The sequence below is a fragment of the Diplotaxodon limnothrissa genome, linkage group LG6 (genome assembly GCF_057381915.1).
Source record: "Diplotaxodon limnothrissa isolate DT_005_m linkage group LG6, D_limnothrissa_male_GT1.1, whole genome shotgun sequence".
NCBI classification, from domain to species: domain Eukaryota; kingdom Metazoa; phylum Chordata; class Actinopteri; order Cichliformes; family Cichlidae; genus Diplotaxodon; species Diplotaxodon limnothrissa.
The window spans coordinates 6058699-6081015 of NC_140601.1; the positions used below are offsets into that span (position 1 = coordinate 6058699).

General features: G+C 40.5%; 1 protein-coding gene across 1 annotated transcript; it reads right to left on the reverse strand.

Annotated features, from left to right (window-relative positions):
- Positions 1-5617: 5617 nt before the first annotated feature.
- On the reverse strand, positions 5618-19742 carry LOC146630010 (uncharacterized). Its single transcript, XM_085356737.1, has 14 exons — positions 19597-19742; positions 18044-18379; positions 17709-17927; positions 17255-17587; positions 16745-16978; positions 16301-16633; positions 15933-16163; positions 11020-11277; positions 10524-10784; positions 9380-9640; positions 7815-7896; positions 7645-7702; positions 5865-6082; positions 5618-5718 (listed from the first exon to the last, which is right to left on the reverse strand). The coding sequence occupies exons 1-14, from the start codon at positions 19700-19702 to the stop codon at positions 5649-5651; spliced, it is 3000 nt and encodes a 999-aa protein (XP_085212863.1). The 5' UTR covers positions 19703-19742; the 3' UTR covers positions 5618-5648.
- Positions 19743-22317: the final 2575 nt, after the last annotated feature.

A 22317-nucleotide genomic window follows, 5' to 3' on the forward strand; every position in this document is an offset into this window, starting at 1 on the left:
AACTAAAAACATTACATGCTTCCAGGAATTTTTTCACAGTCCATTCTCTGCTCGCCGTACACGCTTCACATAACACTTTACATCAACCCTATTTTCCCATACTGTCAAACTGAATTCTGTCATTAAACCTTTTCCTACCCATCATCTGTCAGCCAGTCAGCCTTTGTTCCATATGCTTTAAATCAGCGGTCCCCAACCCCCGGGCCACAGACCAGTACCGGGCCGCGAGAGTTGATGCTTGGGTGTGAAATTTATGGTTTTCAGGGTTATTTTTGTTTTTTATCATTTTTTTTTTATTGTTTTTACCATTACCTCGGTTTCCCTGGGTCTTTTCCCGTGTGTTATGAATAAATCTTCTTTTTTTGGTACTGGTACCGGTTTTATTTTGTTGTATTTATCCGCGACACCTTAAAGGCTGGTCCGTGAAAATATTGTCGGACATAAACCGGTCCGTGGTGCAAAAAAAGGTTGGGGAGCGTTGCTTTAATTCTTAGTGCTCTTCTATCTTTTTGCCTTTCATGTCACTTCCTGTCTCCTCCCCATCTCCACATCATGCTGAAGAGTAAGTGTCTGATTAGTCATTTAGACCTTTACAACTGCAACAAAAAGCACATCACAAACTGAAATCAGATTCAAACAGAATGGACACACTGTTAAATTCTGGAAAGTGGAAAGTTCTTGAATATTTTAAGTACCCAACTCTAATGCCTCCCCGCTTGATGTCAATAACGGTCTGGGAAGTCACAGTGGAGCAGGGCAAACAAAGGATTTCTGAACTTTTTTTAAATGTTTTTTTAATAAACAGGAAGTGAAACTGCTGAGATTAAAACATTCTTTTGCAAGAGTGTCCGGGGCTGACACAGGCACCATTAACCTTGCATGTTTTTTCATTGTGTAATGTTCAGAAGTCAACCATCAGAGCAGCATGGAACGGATATACTGCAGAAGTACTGATCACCAAAAAGAGCACTTCTCCCCATTTAAAATGAGATTTGATGTGTCTAATGAAGGCACAAATCCAACAACACGTGACACTAAATGTGTCATACACTGATAATGACTGAGGAGCCAACAGTGCCAAGACTTGGCACCAAATGACAACAAATTTGTGACACCTCGCTGAAATTTTCAGGCATTTTAAGGGTAAAACCTGAATATTAATGATTAGAAAGGTGTGGCTGTTTTCCTCACTGTGTTCACTGAAGTGTGAAACAACAGACGAAATGTTGAAGTGAAACTCTTCAGCGTCTTGATAATGTGCCATCATTTTATTTTATGCACACAAAGTAAACTACAGTCTGAACTAACAAGGTTCTCATACACATGTACAGGCTAAAAATTAAATGGCTCACAACTGGACAGAAGATTGGAGAAACATCGTCTGATCTGATGAGTCAAATTCTGGTGTAACATTCAGGTGGAAGGTTCAGAATTTGGTGTAAACAGCATGAAAGCATCATGGATCCATGCTGATGTGTATTGGCAGCTCAGGCTGGTGGTGTAGTAGTTTGGGGGATATTTTCCGATAACACTATGGGTAACTTAGTGCCATTTGAGCAGTGTTGCATGAAAATTGTTGTTGACCACGTTCATCCCTGTATGACTATTTTCTGATGACTGCTTCCAGCTGTCACAGCCGAGGCCGCACCAAACAGACTGACTCAGAGCAAAACTCACATGGAAGCACAAGATAACATGGTTTACTTTTAAGACTTTATAGCCAAGAGATCAAGAATATGAACTATAAACTAAGAACTGGTAGGGATAACCAGAAATGAGGACTATAACCTATGAATTAAGGCTTTCTAGATCAGCGGTCTCCAACCTTTTTTGCGCCACGGACCGGTTTATGCCCGACAATATTTTCACGGACCGGCCTTTAAGGTGTCGCGGATAAATACAACAAAATAAAACTAGTACCATCCATCCATCCATCCATCCATCTTCATCCGCTTTATCCGAGGCCGGGTCGCGGGGGCAGCAGCCTAAGCAAAGAGGCCCAGACCTCCCTCTCCCCAGCCACCTCATCCAGCTTATCCGGGGGAACACCAAGGCGTTCCCAGGCCAGCCGAGAGATATAATCTCTCCAGCGTGTCCTGGGTCTGCCCCGGAGCCTCCTCCCGGTGGGACATGCCTGGAACACCTCACCCAGGAGGCGCCCAGGGGGCATCCTTGTCAGATGTCCGAACCACCTCAGCTGGCTCTTTTCGAACTAGTACCAGTACCGAAAAAAATAAAATTTATTCATAACACACGTGAAAAGACCCAGGAAAACCAAGTTAATGATAAAAATGATAACAAAATAAGGCTGAAAACCAATAAAAACCCTGAAAACTATACATTTCACACCTGAGCCTCAACTCTCGCGGCCCTGTACCAAACGACTCACGGACCGGTACCGGTCCGAGGCCCGGGGGTTGGGGACCGCTGTTCTAGATCTATGACATAAACGACAAACTATGACTAGAACTAAGCACAAACATGTTAAACATGAGGAACGTTAATTCATTTAGTAGACTTAGGTTCAAGGCTAGGGGGAAGGGCATCGGGAAATGCAACTGGGAGTCTCCGAACACTGCAAAGAAAAGAGGAGATTTAATGACAAAGCCCTGAAGTCCAGAAGAGGAGAATCAAAGTTGAGTCATCTCAGTCTTACAGCTGACGAAAGGGGAGAGGTCAAAAGGTCCGAATGAGCAGCCAGATTCCAGAGCGGGTAATCCGTAGGGCGCTGTGACGACGACTGGAGAGCAGCCAGGTGAGTAGAATAAACTGCAGATGCGAGAAACTGAACAGCCACGATTAAACCAGCAACAGGATGAGGGTGAGTATTGTTCGGGATTGAGTGCAGCAGTCGGCTGGAAGTCTACAGAGATAAACATAGCATCAGTGGCTTTCTGTGAAAAACACCTCTTTAGACTAAGACTGTGGTGACCATCAGTAACTATGGTTAGCTGAACACTTGGCGGCGAGTAGGGGTGAGCGGTGGTCTTAAATGCTGGCAGCAAAATTGCTCACAGGTGAGGAGGCGTGCCAGAGCACGGCGACTCCACCCAGAGGTGGAGGCAGCAAAACAGATAATTACGCCAGCACTCACCCAGACCATGACACCAGCAGAATAACACACCATGTCAGAAAGCTCAAATCATCTTGAACGGGTTTCTTGAACATGACAGTGTGCACTGTATTCATATGGCCTCTACACAGAGCACCTTTGGGATGTGGTAGAACGGGAGATTTACGCGAGGGCTGTGCAGCCAACAAATCTTCACTAACTGTGTGATGCCGTCATGTTGATATGGAGCAAAATCTCTGAGGAATGTTTCCACATGTTGTTGAATGTGTGCCACAAAGAATTACGTTTCAAAGGGAACGACTTGCAGAGGGTATCGATAGTGGTGATCCAGTAAATGAGGGTCGTTACCTGACATAAATGTACAGTACCAGACACAGACAGGTACTGTTAGCCACTGTTAGACTAAAGGGTTCATCAGATCTGTGCATCAACAATCACTTATCTAAAGTAATAAATAGCACAGCTCACGCAATCTTAAACAAAACTTGTGACTTTTTTGAAAGTATGGAAACCACAAATCAGTTGTCTGTGCTGGTTTCCTTCCTCTTTATGGTATGAAATAAGCTTAATATTTGAATATCTGTATATTCCCAACATGAAATGGAAACTGTGCATGAAATCTTCAATACACTATAGGCTGGGTGGGGCAGTCTGAAACATGTACTCCCCCCATCCATGACACCATTTGTTAGAAGAGAATTAATTGCAATAAAATTATTATTTACAGTAGTGTTTGATGATCATTCAATCATTTAACACATATATATATATATATATATATATATATATATATATATATATATATATATATATATATATATATATATATATATATATGATAAACATCAGCAGATGTTTTGGAGGTCCAGCATCATGTTGCTCTTTATCGTCTGCTTTCACTTTATTGTGGTATATGTGGGGTCGGTTTAGTACAGGCATTAAAATTTGATTGGTCTCGGATTTTTATTTATTCTTTAAAGACATGCACTGTCACTTCTTGTTTGTCTTGCAGTCTGTTGTGTAAAGTTCTACTGCACTAACTGCACATAACACGGTCAAAATGCTGAGAAGGCAATAAAAATAAATGCATTTCACTGGTCTGGTGATCAGGCAGCTGCATTTTACCACTGCAACACTTATTTTCAGTTTCATTAATTATATAACTTCTTATTTCTTAATTTTCTTGTGCTGTTCAGCATATCAGAAACCAAGAATGGTCATGAAGCACAGAGAAAGCATAAAATCTGAAACATGGAACAGTTTAACCAACCAGGCTGGCGGCTAACACTGTGGTTTACTGAGGCTAGCTCTGTGGACACTAGCGGTTATTTTTACTCTTTCAATTTACAGACTTCCCCTAAACTGACTGACTGAGTTTTAGATTATAATTGGGCTTTGATGGGTTAAAGCAATGAAAGGGGCGTAACTAAAGATACTGAAACAAACCTGCCTGTGTATTATGTATACAGAAGATGGGCTGAAAAACAAGACACAGCTGGGAACGGGGCGCAAGTAAAAACAGTTACAGGCAAACAGTCACTTCTAATTCTAGAATAAGACACATTAGAAACCAAACCTTCAACCAAAAATAGAAACTACTGAAAGACAATTAACACAGACAATCTAACAGTAACCACAGTGACAGAGATAAAGAAGACAGAAGACATGGGACAAAGAGAAACCAGGAACCCATGACATGACACAACGACAGATCCACTCACCCAAACTACCTCAAACTGTGGATCTGGTCAGCAGTTGTCAAGATGCTGAAGGACAGATGGACACATGGATGGACAGGCTGTCTAAATCTTGTGGACAGAGCTAAGCAACCAAACAGCTGGAGCAACACTGATATGAGATATAAAGGATGCACAAATTATTATTTGCCATCTACTGAGAAACTTGACCCTGCTCCTTCACATCTGCCCAACTGTAAAATACCCACCTACAGTGCAGTCAGAGGTGTGTGGGTATGTGTGTTTATTAAATCTATTTAATGAATGAATACCACTGCATATTAAAATATGAAATATAAAAACATGTCCCCTCACTTACAAACAATTAAACCCATGAAAAAAATCCTTAAGCCCTTAAGAATTATTTATTAAAGTTTTTTTTTTTCATTAAATAATATATATCAGTGCATTCCAGTCAGGTTATTATGAGAGTGAAAGCATTGGTAAATAAGTCACGTTCTTAAAAAATAAACGAAGCCACGGTAAATAAAAAATCTCTTTGAGTTGATAGATACATAAAACAGTCATCAGTGCATGGAGACGGAGCTATAATGCATTTGAATGATCGCATTAGAAAATGAAGGAAGCAAGAGTGTACATGTGGACATACACTGATCAGGAGAGTGAGTCATTCACAAACAGTGCATACAAACAAATCTGTGTTGAAACCACATTCATGCACAAATGTGAATACATTTAAAATGCTCTACACTATACATATCAAACAAATTAAAGCCTAGCTGTCATGGAAAATTTCTTCTTCATTCCCAGTTTTCCAAAAGACCATTAACCAAAAACGCTCAACACTCTTTAATAAATACAAACACATCCTTACAGACTCAATGGTAGATTTTCCTGACTGTGCTGTACAGTGCAGATGAATCTTCCACAGCCTGTTCACCTCTTAATCTGTAATGATAAAAATACTGAATTATGAAGATTTTATAATAAGAATCTCACAATATTATGAGCATTAATTAAGGAAAAAAAGTCATAGGAACAACAATCAAAGCAATAAACATTTTTCAACATTGTGGACAAATAAAGAGGCTCACCCTTGGGCTCCATTAATAAACTTGACAAGAGAGTATTCCACATCTCCCCCTCCCTCTTCCTCATCTTCTTCATTTTGTCCTTTGGGTTTAGTGGGCATAATGTTGGAGTAGAGAGGATCTTCTTGGCTCTTTGAGAAACTGACACTGGCGTAGCAAAGGTTGTCCTGCTGCTCTGCTGGTGGAGCTGAAGGGCCATCATGTTCTGGAGATGCACTTTTCTGAAGAAAAAATTTTCAGCAATAAGAATACTTAATACTCAAATGAATCCCACAGAAACAGGGTTGGACATCATAGGGTCCACCATGAGTGGACTGTATCTGTTTTTGGAGAGGTAAGTATCCCCAGCAAAAGATGGTGACGGCAAAAACTAAGTGAGTGAGAATGACCACCTGAAGGAAAATAACAGAAGGACACAGTGTTTTGGAAATGACAGTCTTCACTAGTGGGGATAGTTACAAAGCTTTCTTCGTTATGAATTAGCATACATGTTTTTATTGAAACTCTTGTAGACAACACAAAGTCCGAGATAGAAACGACAAGGAGCAGGTGCATCTAGTACAGGTAGAGCTGCTGTAAAAACCCACAGAATTCAGCAGCCAGCGCAACAAATTCTGGATCCTTGGCTTTTAGTTAGCAGTTAGCATTAGCAGCACATCCTGCATCCGATGTGAAAGGACCTTTATGCTGCGCACTGTGGCTCACAGCAATGGTCCCGGGTCAGCCCTGACTTTGTGTTAAACTAATCCTAAAGTAATAATGGTATTTCTAACCACTGATATACCACAACTTTATCCTTTCAACAGCTGCTGAAAGTTAGGGGACCTAGCTTCTATCGATATTTACATAGAGATCCTCCAGCTTCAAAATGTATTACCCTTCAAGGACCTGCTGAACTGCAGATAGGTTTGGCTGTCGGAGGGGGCTTTTTTGAACTAAAAAGCCCCCTCCGACAGCCAAACCTATCTGTTCTCTGATTTGATAGTTAAATTTGTGATTGACATGACATTGACCAATCAGATGAAAGGAATAAAAATAGGGTCAAAATTCGTACTTGTAACTTGCAGAGTTTCACATGTATTTTTTTGGCTAAGTCCACATAAAAATCTTTTTTACGCACACACAAATTCTTTTTACACATACAAATCCTGATTTACAAGTACAAAATATTTATGACCACACTTTGAGCCCATATCCATCCGTCCGCCCGTCCGTCCATCCATCCATCCATCTTCTTCTGCTTATCCAGGGTCAGATCGAGAAGCCCAGACCTCCCTCTCCCCAGTCACCTTCTCCAGCTTATCCTGAGAAACACCAAGGCATTCCCAGGCCAGCAGAAAGATATAATTTCTCCAGTACATCCTGGGTCTGCCCCAGGGCCTCTTCCCGGTGGGACATGCCTAAAACACCTCACCCAAGAGGCACCAAGATTCATCCTTGTCAGATGCTCGAACCACCTCAACCGGTTCCTTTCTATATCGAGGAGCAGCACAGCTCCACTCTGAGCCCCTCCTGGATGGCCAAAGTTCTCACCCTATCATTGAGGGAAAGGTCAGCCACCCTTCGGAGGAAGCTCATTTCCAATTGCTTGTATCCACAATTGTGATCACTTGTGATCATATGTCAGGGAAGGATGTAGATCAATAGTAAACTTAGAACCAATCCTCAGTTGGGACAACTGTGTGCAGCCATAACCAGAGATACTCCTACAGTACAGCTCTTTCACATTAGTTTTGTATTTATCTTATGTGTGATGACCATTTAATCACCCTTTCTTCCTTACCTGTGCGATGCTGTTTGTCCTGTCTTTGGAGAAAATTACTTTTAAGGGCCTCGTTTTTCTATACAGAACAGAGAACGAACATTGAACAATGAGCATTGGAATTTCAGGAATCTTTGGATGACAAGAGTGAAGAACTAATTGTAGTTCATTTTAAAAACTGATCTGCTCACCTTATGAATATGACTGCAGAGAGGATTACGATAGCCAAAAAGAAAATAGTCATCGATGCAATTGCAGCTGATTTCACTAAACCTGGGAAACAAACTCTGGATTAGTAACTGGATTACAGGATTTTGGGTCTATTAACCCTAGAACACTATCGCTGGGTGAAAATACATTTACATGATTTCTCACTCCTGCAGCTGTTTGCGTGTCGAGGAGCCTGTGCCATCACCAGGGAAGTCTCAAATGTCCCAGGAATGGGTGGACCAAAGACCAGCTTTCCAGAGTCATTATTTTGTTTTAGGAGTTTTATTTTTCATTTTGTTAGACATGGCACAGTTGAAAGTAAAAGAAGACCACTCTAATTTGTCATGTGTTGTCATATTTTGATATATTTGATTACTGTTCATTGGTTATATTATACCGGGTATAAATCACCCAGCATTAGTGATCGTGTTACTATTTATAGCGATAGTGTTCTAGGGTTAAGAATGAACATAAAGCATATCAGACCAAAACCTTCTAGTTTATGACTCATGGACTGTGGTTTTGCATCTAATTCCTGCTAAAGTGGCTTTTATTCTGACAGCTGGTACGTTGTCGAGTAGGAGGAAGGATAGCTCCACAGTGGGTGGCATCAACTGTCAACCATGGAGGAGGACGTGTGATGGTCTGGGGCTGTTTTGCTGGATCCAGGATCGGTGACTTGTACAGAGTCGCCCTGAACCAAAACGCCTACGACAGCATTCTGCTTATCCATGCAATACCCTCTAGTATGTGCCTAGTTGGTCAGGGGTTCATCCTACAGAAAGATAATGACCCAAAATGTAGTCCAAGCTATTCCAGAACTACCTCAAGAAAAAAGAACAAGGTCGTAAGCTTGAAACCATGAAGTGGCCAGCACAGTCCTCAGACCTAAACCCCATCGAGCTAGTTTGGGATGAACTGGACAGAAGAGTGAAAGCAAAGCAACCTACAGGTGCTGCATGTTTATGTGAATTTCTGCAACAGATATGGTAAGAACTCTCTGAACAATGTTTGATTTCTATTGTAGAAAGAATGCCACAGGCGTGTTCAGCTGTTATATTTGCTAAACATGGCTTAGGTTTAAAATACATTTTGGAAAGACTGGGATGATCTAAAAACTTTTGACTGGTAGTCTACATTTTTCTATTTTTTGCAAAGTATTATATTTGGGTAATGCTGTATCTATTTATTCCTGATCTGATCTTATTTTCTCAATGTCAAAGTACTATAGGCACTGTCATCTATTTTGCGTGATTACAACTTCAACAAAAAAGAGAGAAATGGGGAGTTAGCCATCTGTAACATCTTTGAACTGGTAAATGCTGTTTTACATTAATAAAGTAAGAACAATATAACTAGTATTTTTGGAACTGCCTAGCAAAGACAATGATGTTTAACTGTCTAGTTGATGAATCACGCACACACTTAGATCCTAGTGTAATATTTCTACATGTATCAATGTTCAGGTCAATTTTTATTTATTTATTTCTGAAATGATGAAATGATGCAGAGATAAATGGGCAAATTTATAAATTTAGTCACTTACTTGCTGTAACAATCAGCTGTAAGGTGGAGTTATGATGTCCTCTTGTGTTCTGTGCAACACAGTAATAACTCCCAATGTGTTCGGGTCTGAAGTCAGTGATGGTGAAGTTCTGGCCTGATGCTTTTGCTGAGTCTTCATTCTCCTTGTACCAGGTGTAACTAGCTGCTGGGTTAGCATCACTGCTACAGGTCAGAGTCACTGAACTGCCCTCCACTATCTCAGCAGAGGGACTCACTGACACAGAGGGAAGCCTCGGAGGATCTGCAGCATATTGGAGACCAGTCGTCAATATTTGAAAGCCTTGTTTTGTTTAGGTTAATCAGTATTTATTTATTTTTTGACATTTTTAGAAACCCAATAATGCAGAGTCAGAATATATAGATTACATAAAACACATGGTTGTAAACTCTTTGCATGTACAGTACATTCAGAAAAGTGTTCACCACGCTTAACTTCCAGTTCCACATTTTTGTAATGTTACAGCCTTAAAGTTCTACACACAATACACCATAATGACAAAGTGAAAACATTTGCTAACCATTTAGAATAAGGCTGTAATATGACGAAATATGGAACAAGTAAAGCACGGAAAATACTTTCTGGATGTACTGTAATGCCAGTCTTAATCCAGTTTATCCTGTTCACACAGGGGCACAGTGACAGACTATAAATGGTGAGCATTAAAGCACACTAACAGAGAAAGAGACAAACATTCATATTGACCGCTACTGCCAGATTAGAATTACTGATTAACCTCATATGCATGTCCTTGGACTGTGGGAGGAAGCCAGAGCACCAGGAGAGAACCCACACAGGGAGAACATGTAAACTCCACACAGCTGGCAAGAAGATTCAATCCCAGAACCTTATCATACCTATAATTATAGTTTAGCATGTTTGCATCATAGATAGTATAAAAGACGGGCATGACGTGAAAAAGGAGGGAGGAGAGTCCGACTATAAAACCATTTACTTACTGCAAAGACTCAATCACAAGTCATTTGTCAGTTAGCATATAATTTTGAAAAAAGTATGACCAAAAATTCTGGTCTTTTTTTTAGCCTCATCTAGTGCTAGTGAGTACTTAATAGCGCAATTATTTGCAACCAGACATGTTTTCTGAGCTGTTCACTGAAATACTTACACTCAACATCTATGTATAGAGTTACGGACTGTGCTGGTCCATACAGATTCTCAGCTTTGCACGAGTAGTTCCCGCTGTGCTCAGAGCTGATGGAGGAGAAATGGTACCTTCCCACTGGTCCATGAAGCAATAATTTGTTCTCCTTGTACCAGGTGTAATTAGCTGCTGGGTTAGCATCACTGCTGCAGGTCAGAGTGACTGAACTGCCCTCCACTATCTCAGCAGAGGGACTCACTGACACAGAGGCAAGCTTTGGAGCATCTGGAGGAGAAATAGAAAATATACTAAAAAACATGTATTCCTGTTCCTGTTTGACCTAAAATTTGTGACATATTAAACCTTTTCTATAACTGAATACTGATAAAGGTTTTAGACCTGCAGCATTTACTCTGACTCTATGACTGTATCGGGGTTTGTAAAGTGTGGCCTTGTTTGGTTGTAAAAAAAAATTGCTGTTAAAACTATTAATTATGCAAAGATAACTGTCTTCACTCACATTTCACATTGATAGAGATGACTTCAGATGGTCTTTGACCCAGCTCATTCTTAGCGGTACAATTATACTCTCCAGAGTCAGAAGACTGGATGGATCTGAAGATGAGCTCTTGTTTTGTACTGATTGTTTTTTTGTCCTTGTACCAGGTGTAATTAGCTGCTGGGTTAGCATCACTGCTGCAGGTCAGATTCACAGAGCTACCCTCCACTATCTCATGAGAGTTATTCAGCACCAGTACTGAAGCAAATTTTGGAGCATCTAGGAGAGAGAATATAAAGATTGATTAGATTTGATTAGATTTTAACAAACACAATAAATAAAGCAATTTAATTATCAGTCATTTTCTGAATCTGTTATCTTCAGCATATAAACGTGTTTTGTATAGATCAATTGAGTTTCTCAGTCTTACCACTCTCACAATTCACAGGACAGACTTTACATCTGCAACTAACCCTCTGTGTAGTCAGAGCACTGCTGCTTATCTCTTGTTCAAAATTGCCAAACAGGTACGAGTACCGCAATGCTCATTACATTGGTAACGGTATCTTCTGAATTAATTAAGCATGCCTTCCAAAAACAAATTTAATGATGATATGATAAGGCTATAATTCAGGTTGGCTGGATTAGGCACAAAAATGATTTTCTCAGCTTTTAGAATTGATTGTTTCTGTCATGGCTGTGTGCAGGCAGGCAGAGAGGAAGGACCCAAAATGCAGGACTCACTGACGCAAAGGTAAACTCAAACAGCTTTATTGCAGCTTGCAGACTGAACAGAAGACTAACTATACTGAGGAAAAAATAAACTAACAGGCAGGCAAAACAGGTAACGGAACACACAGCGTAAACTGAGGGTAAGCAGACATTAACAACGCAACAAAGAGTGTGTGTTCCGTTACCGGCAAACACAGGGCTTATATACACTGGGGAGTAATCAGGGAATGGGAAACAGGAGGGAGACACAGCTGGGAGAAATTAGACTAACGAGACAGGGGAGAAGTAAAACTGAACATTATGACATCAGACTGGGACTATCAATATATAACAGGAAACACAGAACAATTTACAAAGACACAGACCTGACACTGAGGCAGACTGAAAGAATATAACACAGGGAACCCAAAGACGACAGAGACTAAAAGAAGAATTAACATCAAACTAAACTTATAACCAGAACCAAACTGAAACCTAGAATAATAATAAGCAAAAAAGCATATCTTGAGAATCATAACATTACGGAGCCCCGCAAGGGACATGGGAGAAAAAAAAATTAAGACGGACTTTTGCGAGATCTCGCAAAACAAACTCGGGATCTCGCAAAAGTGAAAACATTTCGGAGACCGCCTGCTCGAAGCCGACCGGGAGTTCGAAGCACGATGTGCCGGGAGAGCGGTGTTCCCCCCGGCTGTAGTAGGTCTCAACCTCCCGTTAGCTTCGAGATGGTGGGTGTCAGACATCTCCAAAAACGTCAGAGCACTTTTGCAAATATGTGATGTCTTGTAAACCGAGCAGATATTTGACGTTTAAACAGCTACATTCACACCTCAAAATATCTTAAAAGTTTATTTTGTGACCCAGAAAGAGTAATAGTACAACTAAGTAGCTGCCGCCATTGTTGGAATTCAACTTTTGCAAAACTTTTGCGAGATCCCGAGTTAGTTTTGCGAGATCTCGCAAAAGTTCATCGTAATTTTTTTTCTCCCATGTCCCTTGCAGGGCTAGATTATGATTTAGAACATAAATATAATCTAGAACAGGGGTCTGCAACCCTAGGCACGCGTGCCATAGTTGGCACGCGAAGGGTTAACTGATGGCACGACCATAGCTGGACTGGCCATCGGGCATTTGCTGGGTGGCCAGATTATTTTTTTTAATTTTTTATTGTAACGGTATAAACAATGAAAGGTGGTGGATTGGCCAGATGCTGGCCGGTGTGTAAAAAATAACTCAGTTGTTTGGTGGTGGCTGTGGTGGAGCTTCCACAGATTCAGTAACATTAGCAAGTGGTGGAAGCCAACAGGTGGATGAGGGAAAGGGGAGGCAGGAGGAGGAGAGACCCAAGGTGGCCGCTGGTCCGAGTTTGAACTGAACTTCAGGTAAGAAGTTATGACCTGCAGTCTGTCTGGGTCAGATATAAACCAAGTTTAGGTGGAGTTTATTTTCGTTGTGCTGACTTTCTACAGTCAGTTACAATAACTCGTACTGCATACTAGCTAGCATGATGGATTTTCTATACAGCTGGGTGGGTGCTATGATGTTACTGATAGTGAACTTTATTTTATTTATAAGGTTAGTTAGTAGAGTTGCCAACTGTCCCGTAAAAAGACGGAATCCTCCCGCATTCAGAGACAATATTTGTGTTTCGTGTTGAGCTGAGAAGGGATGCAGTTTGTGTGGTTTTTTTTACATTCTAGCTGAAGTATGGGACAAAGCTGGAGTTATTCTGTGTCGTTACGCTGCACAGCTGCCTCATTCTTTCCCCCTCCCTCACCTGTTGCTACTTTAATCATGAAACTGATCAATGATCAGCTGATCGGCTTTTCTCTCTTGTTTGTTTATCGCCACTTTGCGCCAGAAAGAAGAAACCGCCGGATGTCGCACTAAACAACAGCAGCACATTTAAGCTTGATCAGCTGTTGTTAGAATTTATTTAATATTACTTTCTAGTGGGCAGCACGGTGGCAAGGTGGTTAGCACTGTTGCCGCACAGCAAGAAGGTCCTGAGTTCAATTCCACCATCAGGCCGGGGTCTTTCTGTGTGGAGTTTGCATGTTCTCCCCGTGTTTGCGTGGGTTCTCTCCGGTACTCCGGCTTCCTCCCACTGTCCAAAGACATGCAGCTTGTGGGGATAGGTTAACTGGATAATCCAAATTGCCACTAGGTGTGAATGTGCGAATGGTTGTCTGTCCCTTTGTGTTAGCCCTGCGACAGACTGGCGACCTGTCCAGGGTGTACCCCGCCTCTTGCCCTATGACAGCTGGGATAGGCTCCAGCACCCCCCGCGACCCTGAAAAGGATAAGCGGAAGCGGATGGATGGATTACTTTCTAGTATCAGCTGATGTTTGCTGGAGCCACAGCTGTAAAAGCTGGTGGTCATGATATCGGTTTGGATATGTGGCGAGAGGGAAACATGAAATCAGGAGATGTCCTTACTGAATCATCAGAGATGAACAGCTGATGGAGAAACAGGTTTACCTTTTAGGTGACATGAATGAGTTGAAGGGAAGTTATGAACTGTTTCTGAGAAATAACACCAGGATCTGTTTCTAAGTAGCTGACAGCTGGTAACTGTGCAGGGGCGGGTCTAGCAAAGTTTTGCCAGGGGGGGCAGGTAGGGCATTAACAGGGAAAGGGGGGCACAAAGATGTACTTTCTTATTCTCATTTAAAATGTCTGGCTGTTATTAAATAATTATCTGAATCTTACAACCAAAGGTGTTATCTGATGTAAAATGTATAGAAATCATACATATACCAACAAGACAGTGTACATCACTGTCACAACAGCGTTTGTTTTCATTCAAAGGCTTTATGGCTTTAATACCTGGTGGGCAGGTCTTTAGTCAAAATGCCCGCGCTGATTTTTTGTCCCAGTCCAGCCCTGGGCACGACACCCAGGGAATTAATCTGAGAAGGTGCATCAAAAAATAAATGGCCGCACCTCGGTGCACACTGCAAATTGGGACTTTCAGGTGTATGGACCAATGTTTTATTTTCTGATCAAACCAGAGATCTTTAATGAGCAGCTGGATTTGTCTCGCATTAACTGGCTGAGTTAATACCAGTTAATGCGACATCGAAGCAGCTGGAATCCACAGCTGTGTGTGTTCATGGAGCTGCATTTTCACCTGCTGGACATCACTACCTGACAAGTTTAACTGTCTTCAGAACATTGCAGAGGCCTTATTGACAGTACTTGGCTCTAAATATCTGTGTGAGCAGATTTTCTCTCACATGAAGAGTGTCCTCAGGTAGCCATCTGAATGGGCACTCAGAGACCTGTGTCTCTGAGTGGGAGACCAGAGATCACATTAACATGTGTGTCTTTGTATTAACAGACATGCTATATTGGCTTAGTTTATTTTTCTTATCATCGTTGTGAGGAGACCATAAATAACATTTGTATTTTCTGTTGTACAGTTCATTTGCTGTTATGGAGTTCTTGTTATGGATAAAAAGTGTCTTTTTTTTGTTTCAAAATAGCTGATAACTATTCGCTGACAGCTGCCAACATCTGCAAACAAATATAATTCTAGAAAGTGGTTCTATATATTGTGTAACTGTTCATATAGCGCGTTATTCAATTTATTGCTAATGCAATCATATGGCACACTGACTTCTGAGGAAATTTTAAATGGCACTCGTCATCAGAAAGGTTGCCTACCCCTGGTCTAGAAAAACATCAAAATATAAGAAACAGAAAATGCTGGGTCAAAATGACCCAGAACTGTGACAGTTTGGTTTGAAATGGGTAATTAGTTCAAGTTTAGTTAACTCTTATTTATCACACGTTTAACATTGATATCCATATTGTGACTGCAGAATCATCATGTTCCTGAATTATGAAGAAAAAAAAAGTCACATGAAATAGGCCTGGCAGTGAGAGAACGATGAACGATCTTTCCAAACTTCCAAAGGAAGAGCTCCTTGTTTCCTTACATGAAGCAGATTTCCTGCTCAAAAATCGTTCGGCGTACGGCCGTCTTTCATTAGAGTATATGATATCTTCACTATGCAGTAGCCTACAGCTGGGCAGTGAAAGGAGCTGATATATCCTGTCCTCTGATCACGAACACACACAAAACTGAATGAAGGTTTCAATTTTGTGAACCTGACTCGAACTATCGTCACTTTGAAGTTATTTATAATCTGTCAGAATGATAAAAGTCTGTGACTGAATCATGAAGTGAACTCACACACTGGTGGAGAGTGGTAATCCTCATATCCTGTGAAAGCACAGGAGATGTTGTCTCCAGGATAAAAGCAGTCTGTATAAGTAGAAGTTTGCTGTTTTGTGTTTTTCTGTCCGTTCTTGAACCAGATGAAAGAAAGACGACCAGCTGGACTGCAGCTGCTTTCACACTTCAGCTCTGCCTCAGTCTGACACTCATGGACTGGTATTATTCTGCTCACCTTCACCTGCAGAGCTGTGTGAAATTAAAGTATTCACATTGTTAAATAGTCAAACCACAAAGACACCAACAAGTAAATAATTAACAACACAAGATTCAGTTTGTAAAATTCAACTGAATGAAATTATGAGTCACTGTGTGTTGATCAGTACCTGTGACAGTCAGAGTTGTTCCAGGTAAACTACTCTTCCATTCAAAGTCTTGTGTTTTGAATTTGAAGTGATACTCGGCTGAATCACTCTCTGTCAGGTCTCTGATTCTCAGAGTGGAGAGTCCTCGCTCTGTTTCAGTCACCTCAGCACGATCTTTATACTGGGAGTCTTCTGTGAGATCCTCAGATCCACGACCAGAACGGAACCAGGACTTTGATTGGATTGAACTTTCATAACTGTTGTAAGTACATGAAATGTCCACTGATGAGCCTTTGAATGCACAGATTTTTCTTTTACTGTAATTCACTTTGTTGCACCGTTGACCCTGTGTACCTGAAAAATTACAATTAAAACATTTTAAAACAAATTTAATGACAGAACATGACATTAATTATTACCCAGATAAGAAGTTTTAATTCACGTAAAACCTCAAAGTGAACTCACAAACTAACGAAGAGTGAAAATCCTCAAATCCTTTTAAAGCACATGAGTAGCTGTTTTTATTGTCATATGACCTTTGATATGGGTAGCTGTTTGAAGTGTCACGTGACACGTCATAAGAAGAAGAGCTGGCTCCAATCACTTGTTGTCCATTTTTGTACCAGACATAAGAAACATAAGGATCACATCTGGTGACACAATCCAACTGTCGTCCATTGAACCCTCTGACCTGAACATCTTGACCAGTGGACAAGAAACAATAAATAAGATGTCAGTCACTCTCACACTGAAGGAGTCATAATAGGGAATTCAGTTCTGAGTAGATGAATTCATGAAAATGATCATTCTCTCAAAGTGTAAACATGAAATCCCTCAAAAGTTAAAAGTGAAAGTGCAGTATATGTATATATATATATATATATATATATATATATATATATATATATATATATATGCAGATAAAGTATAAAGTTGTTCCTGATTAAATATCCATCAGTGTGTGTTGATCAGTACCTGTGACAGTCAGAGTTGTTCCAGGTAAACTACTCTTCCATTCAAAGCTTTGTGTTTTGAATTTGAAGTGATACTCGGCTGAATCACTCTCTGTCAGGTCTCTGATTCTCAGAGTGGAGCGTCCTCTCTCTCTTTCAGTCACCTGAACACGATCTGCATACTGGGAGTCTTCTGTGAGGTCCTCAGATCCACGACCAGAACGGAACCAGGACTTTGATTGGATTGGACTTTCATAACTGTTGTAAGTACAAGAAATGTCCACTGATGATCCTTTGAATGCACAGATTCTTCTGTTGCTGTAATTCACTCTGTTGCATGAATCATCTTGGACACCTGAAACATTAAATGATTTTGAAGTCAGATTTAGAAAGTAGTTACTGTGAGTTTGACTATTTTTATTCAGATGTATGTAATGACTCTATGAGATGGTTTTATGTAACTGAAATAAACTCACACACTGAAGGAGAGGAGAAATCTTCATGACCTCTTACAGCACAGGAGTAGCTATCTGAAGGATTCAGATTGTCTGGATACCGATACTGGTTTCTACCAGAAACCCTGTGTCCATTTTTGTACCAGATGTAGGAGGGACGATAATTTAGTCGACAACTACTCTGACAAGTCAGTGTTGCCCAGTTGGAATATGATGATGTTTCCACGTGTACCTGAAGAGCTGAATATGTGAAGAAATAAAATCAGAGGAGAAATTTTAACATCCATTATCCATACGCAAACACACACAGTTATGTTCATAACAAGGTTTGACTGATGTGTAAATAAAAATGTTACCTGTGACAGTCAGAGTGACTCCAGGTAAACCAGTAAAATTTTTCTGGTTTGTTTCAAACCTGAACTTATACACAGCTGAGTCGCTCTCTCTCAGGTCTCTGATTGTCAGAGTGCAGCTCTTCCAGTCAGAACTGTACGACACTCGACCTGCATACGCTGGGTCTGTTTTCAGATCTTCAGGATTATAATTGTTCCCTTTAGTGAACCAAACTCTTTTTAACACATTTACTCCTGAAGGGTGTTTGAAGGAGCAGCCTATGTCCACTGTTGATCCTTTTACAGCACAGATCTGAGTAGAAGTGTAAGTCACTGCATAATCATTCTGACTCGGTACCACTGTAACACAGAACACATCAGAAACTAGATTAATGGCAACAACAAACATATTGTTTCAGTAAAAGTTCTGAGAACCTTTTCTCAGAATAAGCAGCACAGATTTATTGTTCCTGAGATTTTTTATCATGCATATGGTATTAAGTATTTAGGAAGGTATTTTTGTTTTTGTTGTTCTTGTTGTTTACATATGCGAGATCATGTCCATTCAGAAGTCTTCATCCAGTCAATTTCTGAGTGAGTTAATGATGTGATTTTTCTTTGAAAACAAGTCTTTGCAGGCTGTGAGAATGAGTCAAAACAGTAAGTACATCCATCCATTCGCTGGCAGGGGGCTGCAGCCTATACCAGCTGTCTTAGGGCAAGAGGCAGGGTTCACCCTGGACAGGTCGCAGGTCTGTTGCAGGACTAACACATAGACAGAGATAACCATTCACTCACATTCTCCCGCATTCACCCTATGGGCAATTTAGTGTTTCCAATTAACCTATCCCCACTAACTGCATGTCTTTGGACTGTGGAAGGAAGCCAGAGTACCCGGAGAGAACCCACGCAAACACGGGGAGAACATGCAAACTCCACACAGAAAGACCCCGGCCTGACGGTGGAATTAAACTCAAAACAGTAAATCAGTAAATCAAAAACAAGATAATAATAATGGTATCTGTGGGTTTGTTATTACAAATATAACAATTTGCATAATACATCCATTACAGAAATATGACAAAATGTTGTCAAATGTTGTCTATGTAAAATAAATTGCAGTGGCATGAAAGGGCCATTATATAGTGTAGTAAATTATTCAGGTGACATACAAATTTCGCTGTGTGCCTAGAATTTATCTCACAATATAATTTACAAAACATGTTTAGGAACCAGGAACTATGTGTTTGTGCAAAAAACAAAGAAAAGAAAAGAAAAGAAAAGAAAAGAAAAGAAAAGAAAAGAAAAGAAAATGGCTGGGAATTCACTTTCTGTTTATCTGTTAGTTTCTGTTAAGAAACTTCAACCCAAGTTAAAGCAGCCTGAAAATTGTATTTGTCCATTAAATGCAGTGGAGACAATAAATAAAAAAAACTTTTCTACAATCTGTATTCAGTTGCAGTATTGGAAATGCAAACCTTTAACAGCTATGTGCTGCAGATGGTGTGGTGTAAAAACCAATCAAAAACAGTTCAGTTGTGATCTACCTCAAGACTGACTTACTATTACAGAATTACCTGGCAGCGAGAGAAGGAAGAGAACCAATCCAGTTGCTGCTGCAGTTGAACTCATGGCTGCTCCTCTCGTCTCATAAATCCCATCAGCAGGTAGATCACACAACATGTAACATGTTGTAAACCAGCCACAATTTCTGCCAGTGTTGAAGATGCTGTCTCTGAAGACCGTGCTCTCTGTGGTTGGAAAATGTAACAGAGTTATCTGGCTGTCTTCCTTCCTCTGTACATGCTTAACATGCATGAACAGACTTTAAACCTGTAAACCCCCGCGCTTAAATAAAGAAGTGATTCTCTCACAACACTTTGCATGCAGCTTTATGTTCTTAAAATATCACCTTAAGAAAAAAAGGACTGCCTCTGATACAACTGCTGAGGACAATAGAAAACATTTTAACACGAGTCTTTTTTGAAAACTTCAGGCCTGACTTTATTAATGATCATTTTGAAAACTGGGCCATGAATAGATGTTTCATGTTTCATGGGTTCAAGTTCAGTTTAAATCTCTCTAGAGCTGTTTTTTGTCCAGAAGGAAGATAATAACTGCTGAGTGGAATCCTAACAGTTCAGTAGTAGGACGGCTAAAAAGTATGCTAGGTATAGCTAATATACTGATAGAGTTTTAAATGACTAAAAAATGTTCTTTGGCAAGCTAGGCTAACCCTTAAAACAAGTTTAAGTAGGGATGTTTTGTTACCCCCACTTCTGTGTGTAGTGTGGCTGGTAAAAGTGAGGGTAAACAATACCCTGATGCAAAAAGGAAACAAAACAGAAAGAATCACTAAGTGCCCAGCAAAGTTAAAATTGATGCAGCAAAGCTGATGGGAAATTGGGGATTGCATAAACTAGAGACTAGACTCAGACAATATTTAAGGATCTTCTGCCAGCTCTGTCACAGCCCCACAGCCATGTGCCTTGCTTTCTGCCTTGAATTCTTAGTTATTATAATCAAGAGTGAGTTATGTGTTGTTATCTTGTTATTTCTCTGTAGGAAGTTTAGATTAAGATGCCACGTCAATACTTGCCATCTCACATATTGATGTGCAGTTTAAATATTGATGTGGTGGGAAAGAAGGTTTGCTGTGTCTCACAAGCATGCACAAGGTTACAGGAGACAGGCAGCAGCACCCTGACTGCCAAGTTTCAGGATGAAATCCCTGGACCCAGTGTCATTACCCTACACTGCTGCAGTGTGTTACTTTAGTGCAAAGTCTTTATAAAATCAAGGAGACTGTGGTAGAAGATGATTGTTTTCTAAAGCTCTAGCAATGTTTTGAATCCAACAAGTCCAACAAATGCAGTGCCTCCAAAAAGCTGTTAAATGACTCTTCTAAAAGATTCAGTATCCAGCAAAGGAGTAAATAATGCAGTGGGGTTTTGAGTTCTTAATCACACAAAAGTTATGTTCAAAACCTTTGTTATGAATCCTGATTCTGTTTAAACTGCTACCTCGGTTAGCGGACTGCACGGTTAAGATGCAACCACAACATCTAAAATCGCTCAACAGTTCTCTTTTGCCACAAAGATTACATAAACCTTTTCACCAGGGGCAAACCAGAGCACAGGATCAGAAAATGAAACCAGCAGATACAGAACATTGCAGCTCAAACCAGCCCCTGAATACTGTGGTTAATAAAAAAGTGGTAACTGGTGTGGCAGCTGGAGCCTGTTAACACGAGGGCTTCACTTGCAGGTGGAGCAACCACAAAGCCAGCCAGACTCGCCACCTGAGAGAGAAAGAGGAAAACAAAATACATGCCTGACAGTCAACAGGACCAAAAGGATCAGTGGGTGTGTGTGGGTGTTCCTGTGCTCCGTGCAGGTCTGAGAGCCACATCAGTGTTCTTCTTCAAAACTGTGTTCGTACCTCTCATCAGTTAAGAACCTGCTCGATGACGGACTTATGATCTGCAAAGGGCACTGGGACCTCCTGATGAAATCCACAGCGTGTGTAGATTAGTTTATTAACAGGTGACACATAACAGAAAAGACTAAGTCAGGTATGTGCTGACTCAGCAAGGACTCTATAAAGAAAAGTGAAACACAATACCGGAGAGTTTTCCTTTAAATTTTCACCTGGTGCCTGTGAACTGTTCATTCTTTTAAATGCTTTGGATTCAGTTTAACTCAGTTCAAGTTTATTTAGAAAGCACCAAATCAAAGGTCCCCTCAATGACCTTTGTACTGTAAGGTAAAGACTCTTAAGTAATAAGGATCACAGTGGGCTCATTACTAAGGCATTACAGCTGTCACTGCTTATTTTCTAACATTACACAGAGCAACATGTGTATCAAGACAGATACACATCAGTACAGCCTCTGCACTCATTAGATGTAACTAATACTTGCCTGAAATCTAAGATTAATCTTCACACCAAGGATTTCTTCTGATCTTGAAAATGTTATTTTTACAGTTCAGTTCAGTGACTGTGAGCTAAACACACACACACACACACACAAATGCGCTCACTCTCCTTTGCTGAAGTGTGTGAGTGTCCTCTTGTGTTCATAACGATGTCCTGCAGTGTTGCAGATATATTTCAGCCAGAAATGATCACCTACACAGCTCTGGTTTCTTCCTCTGCCACCGATGAAAGACAGCATGGATGTGCTGTAGGTGTCATTATGTGTATTTAATATGAAGCCATCATTTAGCAGTCTCAAAGGATTAATTACTAATGAAGCTGCTCGTGACCATTATCATTTACACGTGTCATTGTCCACC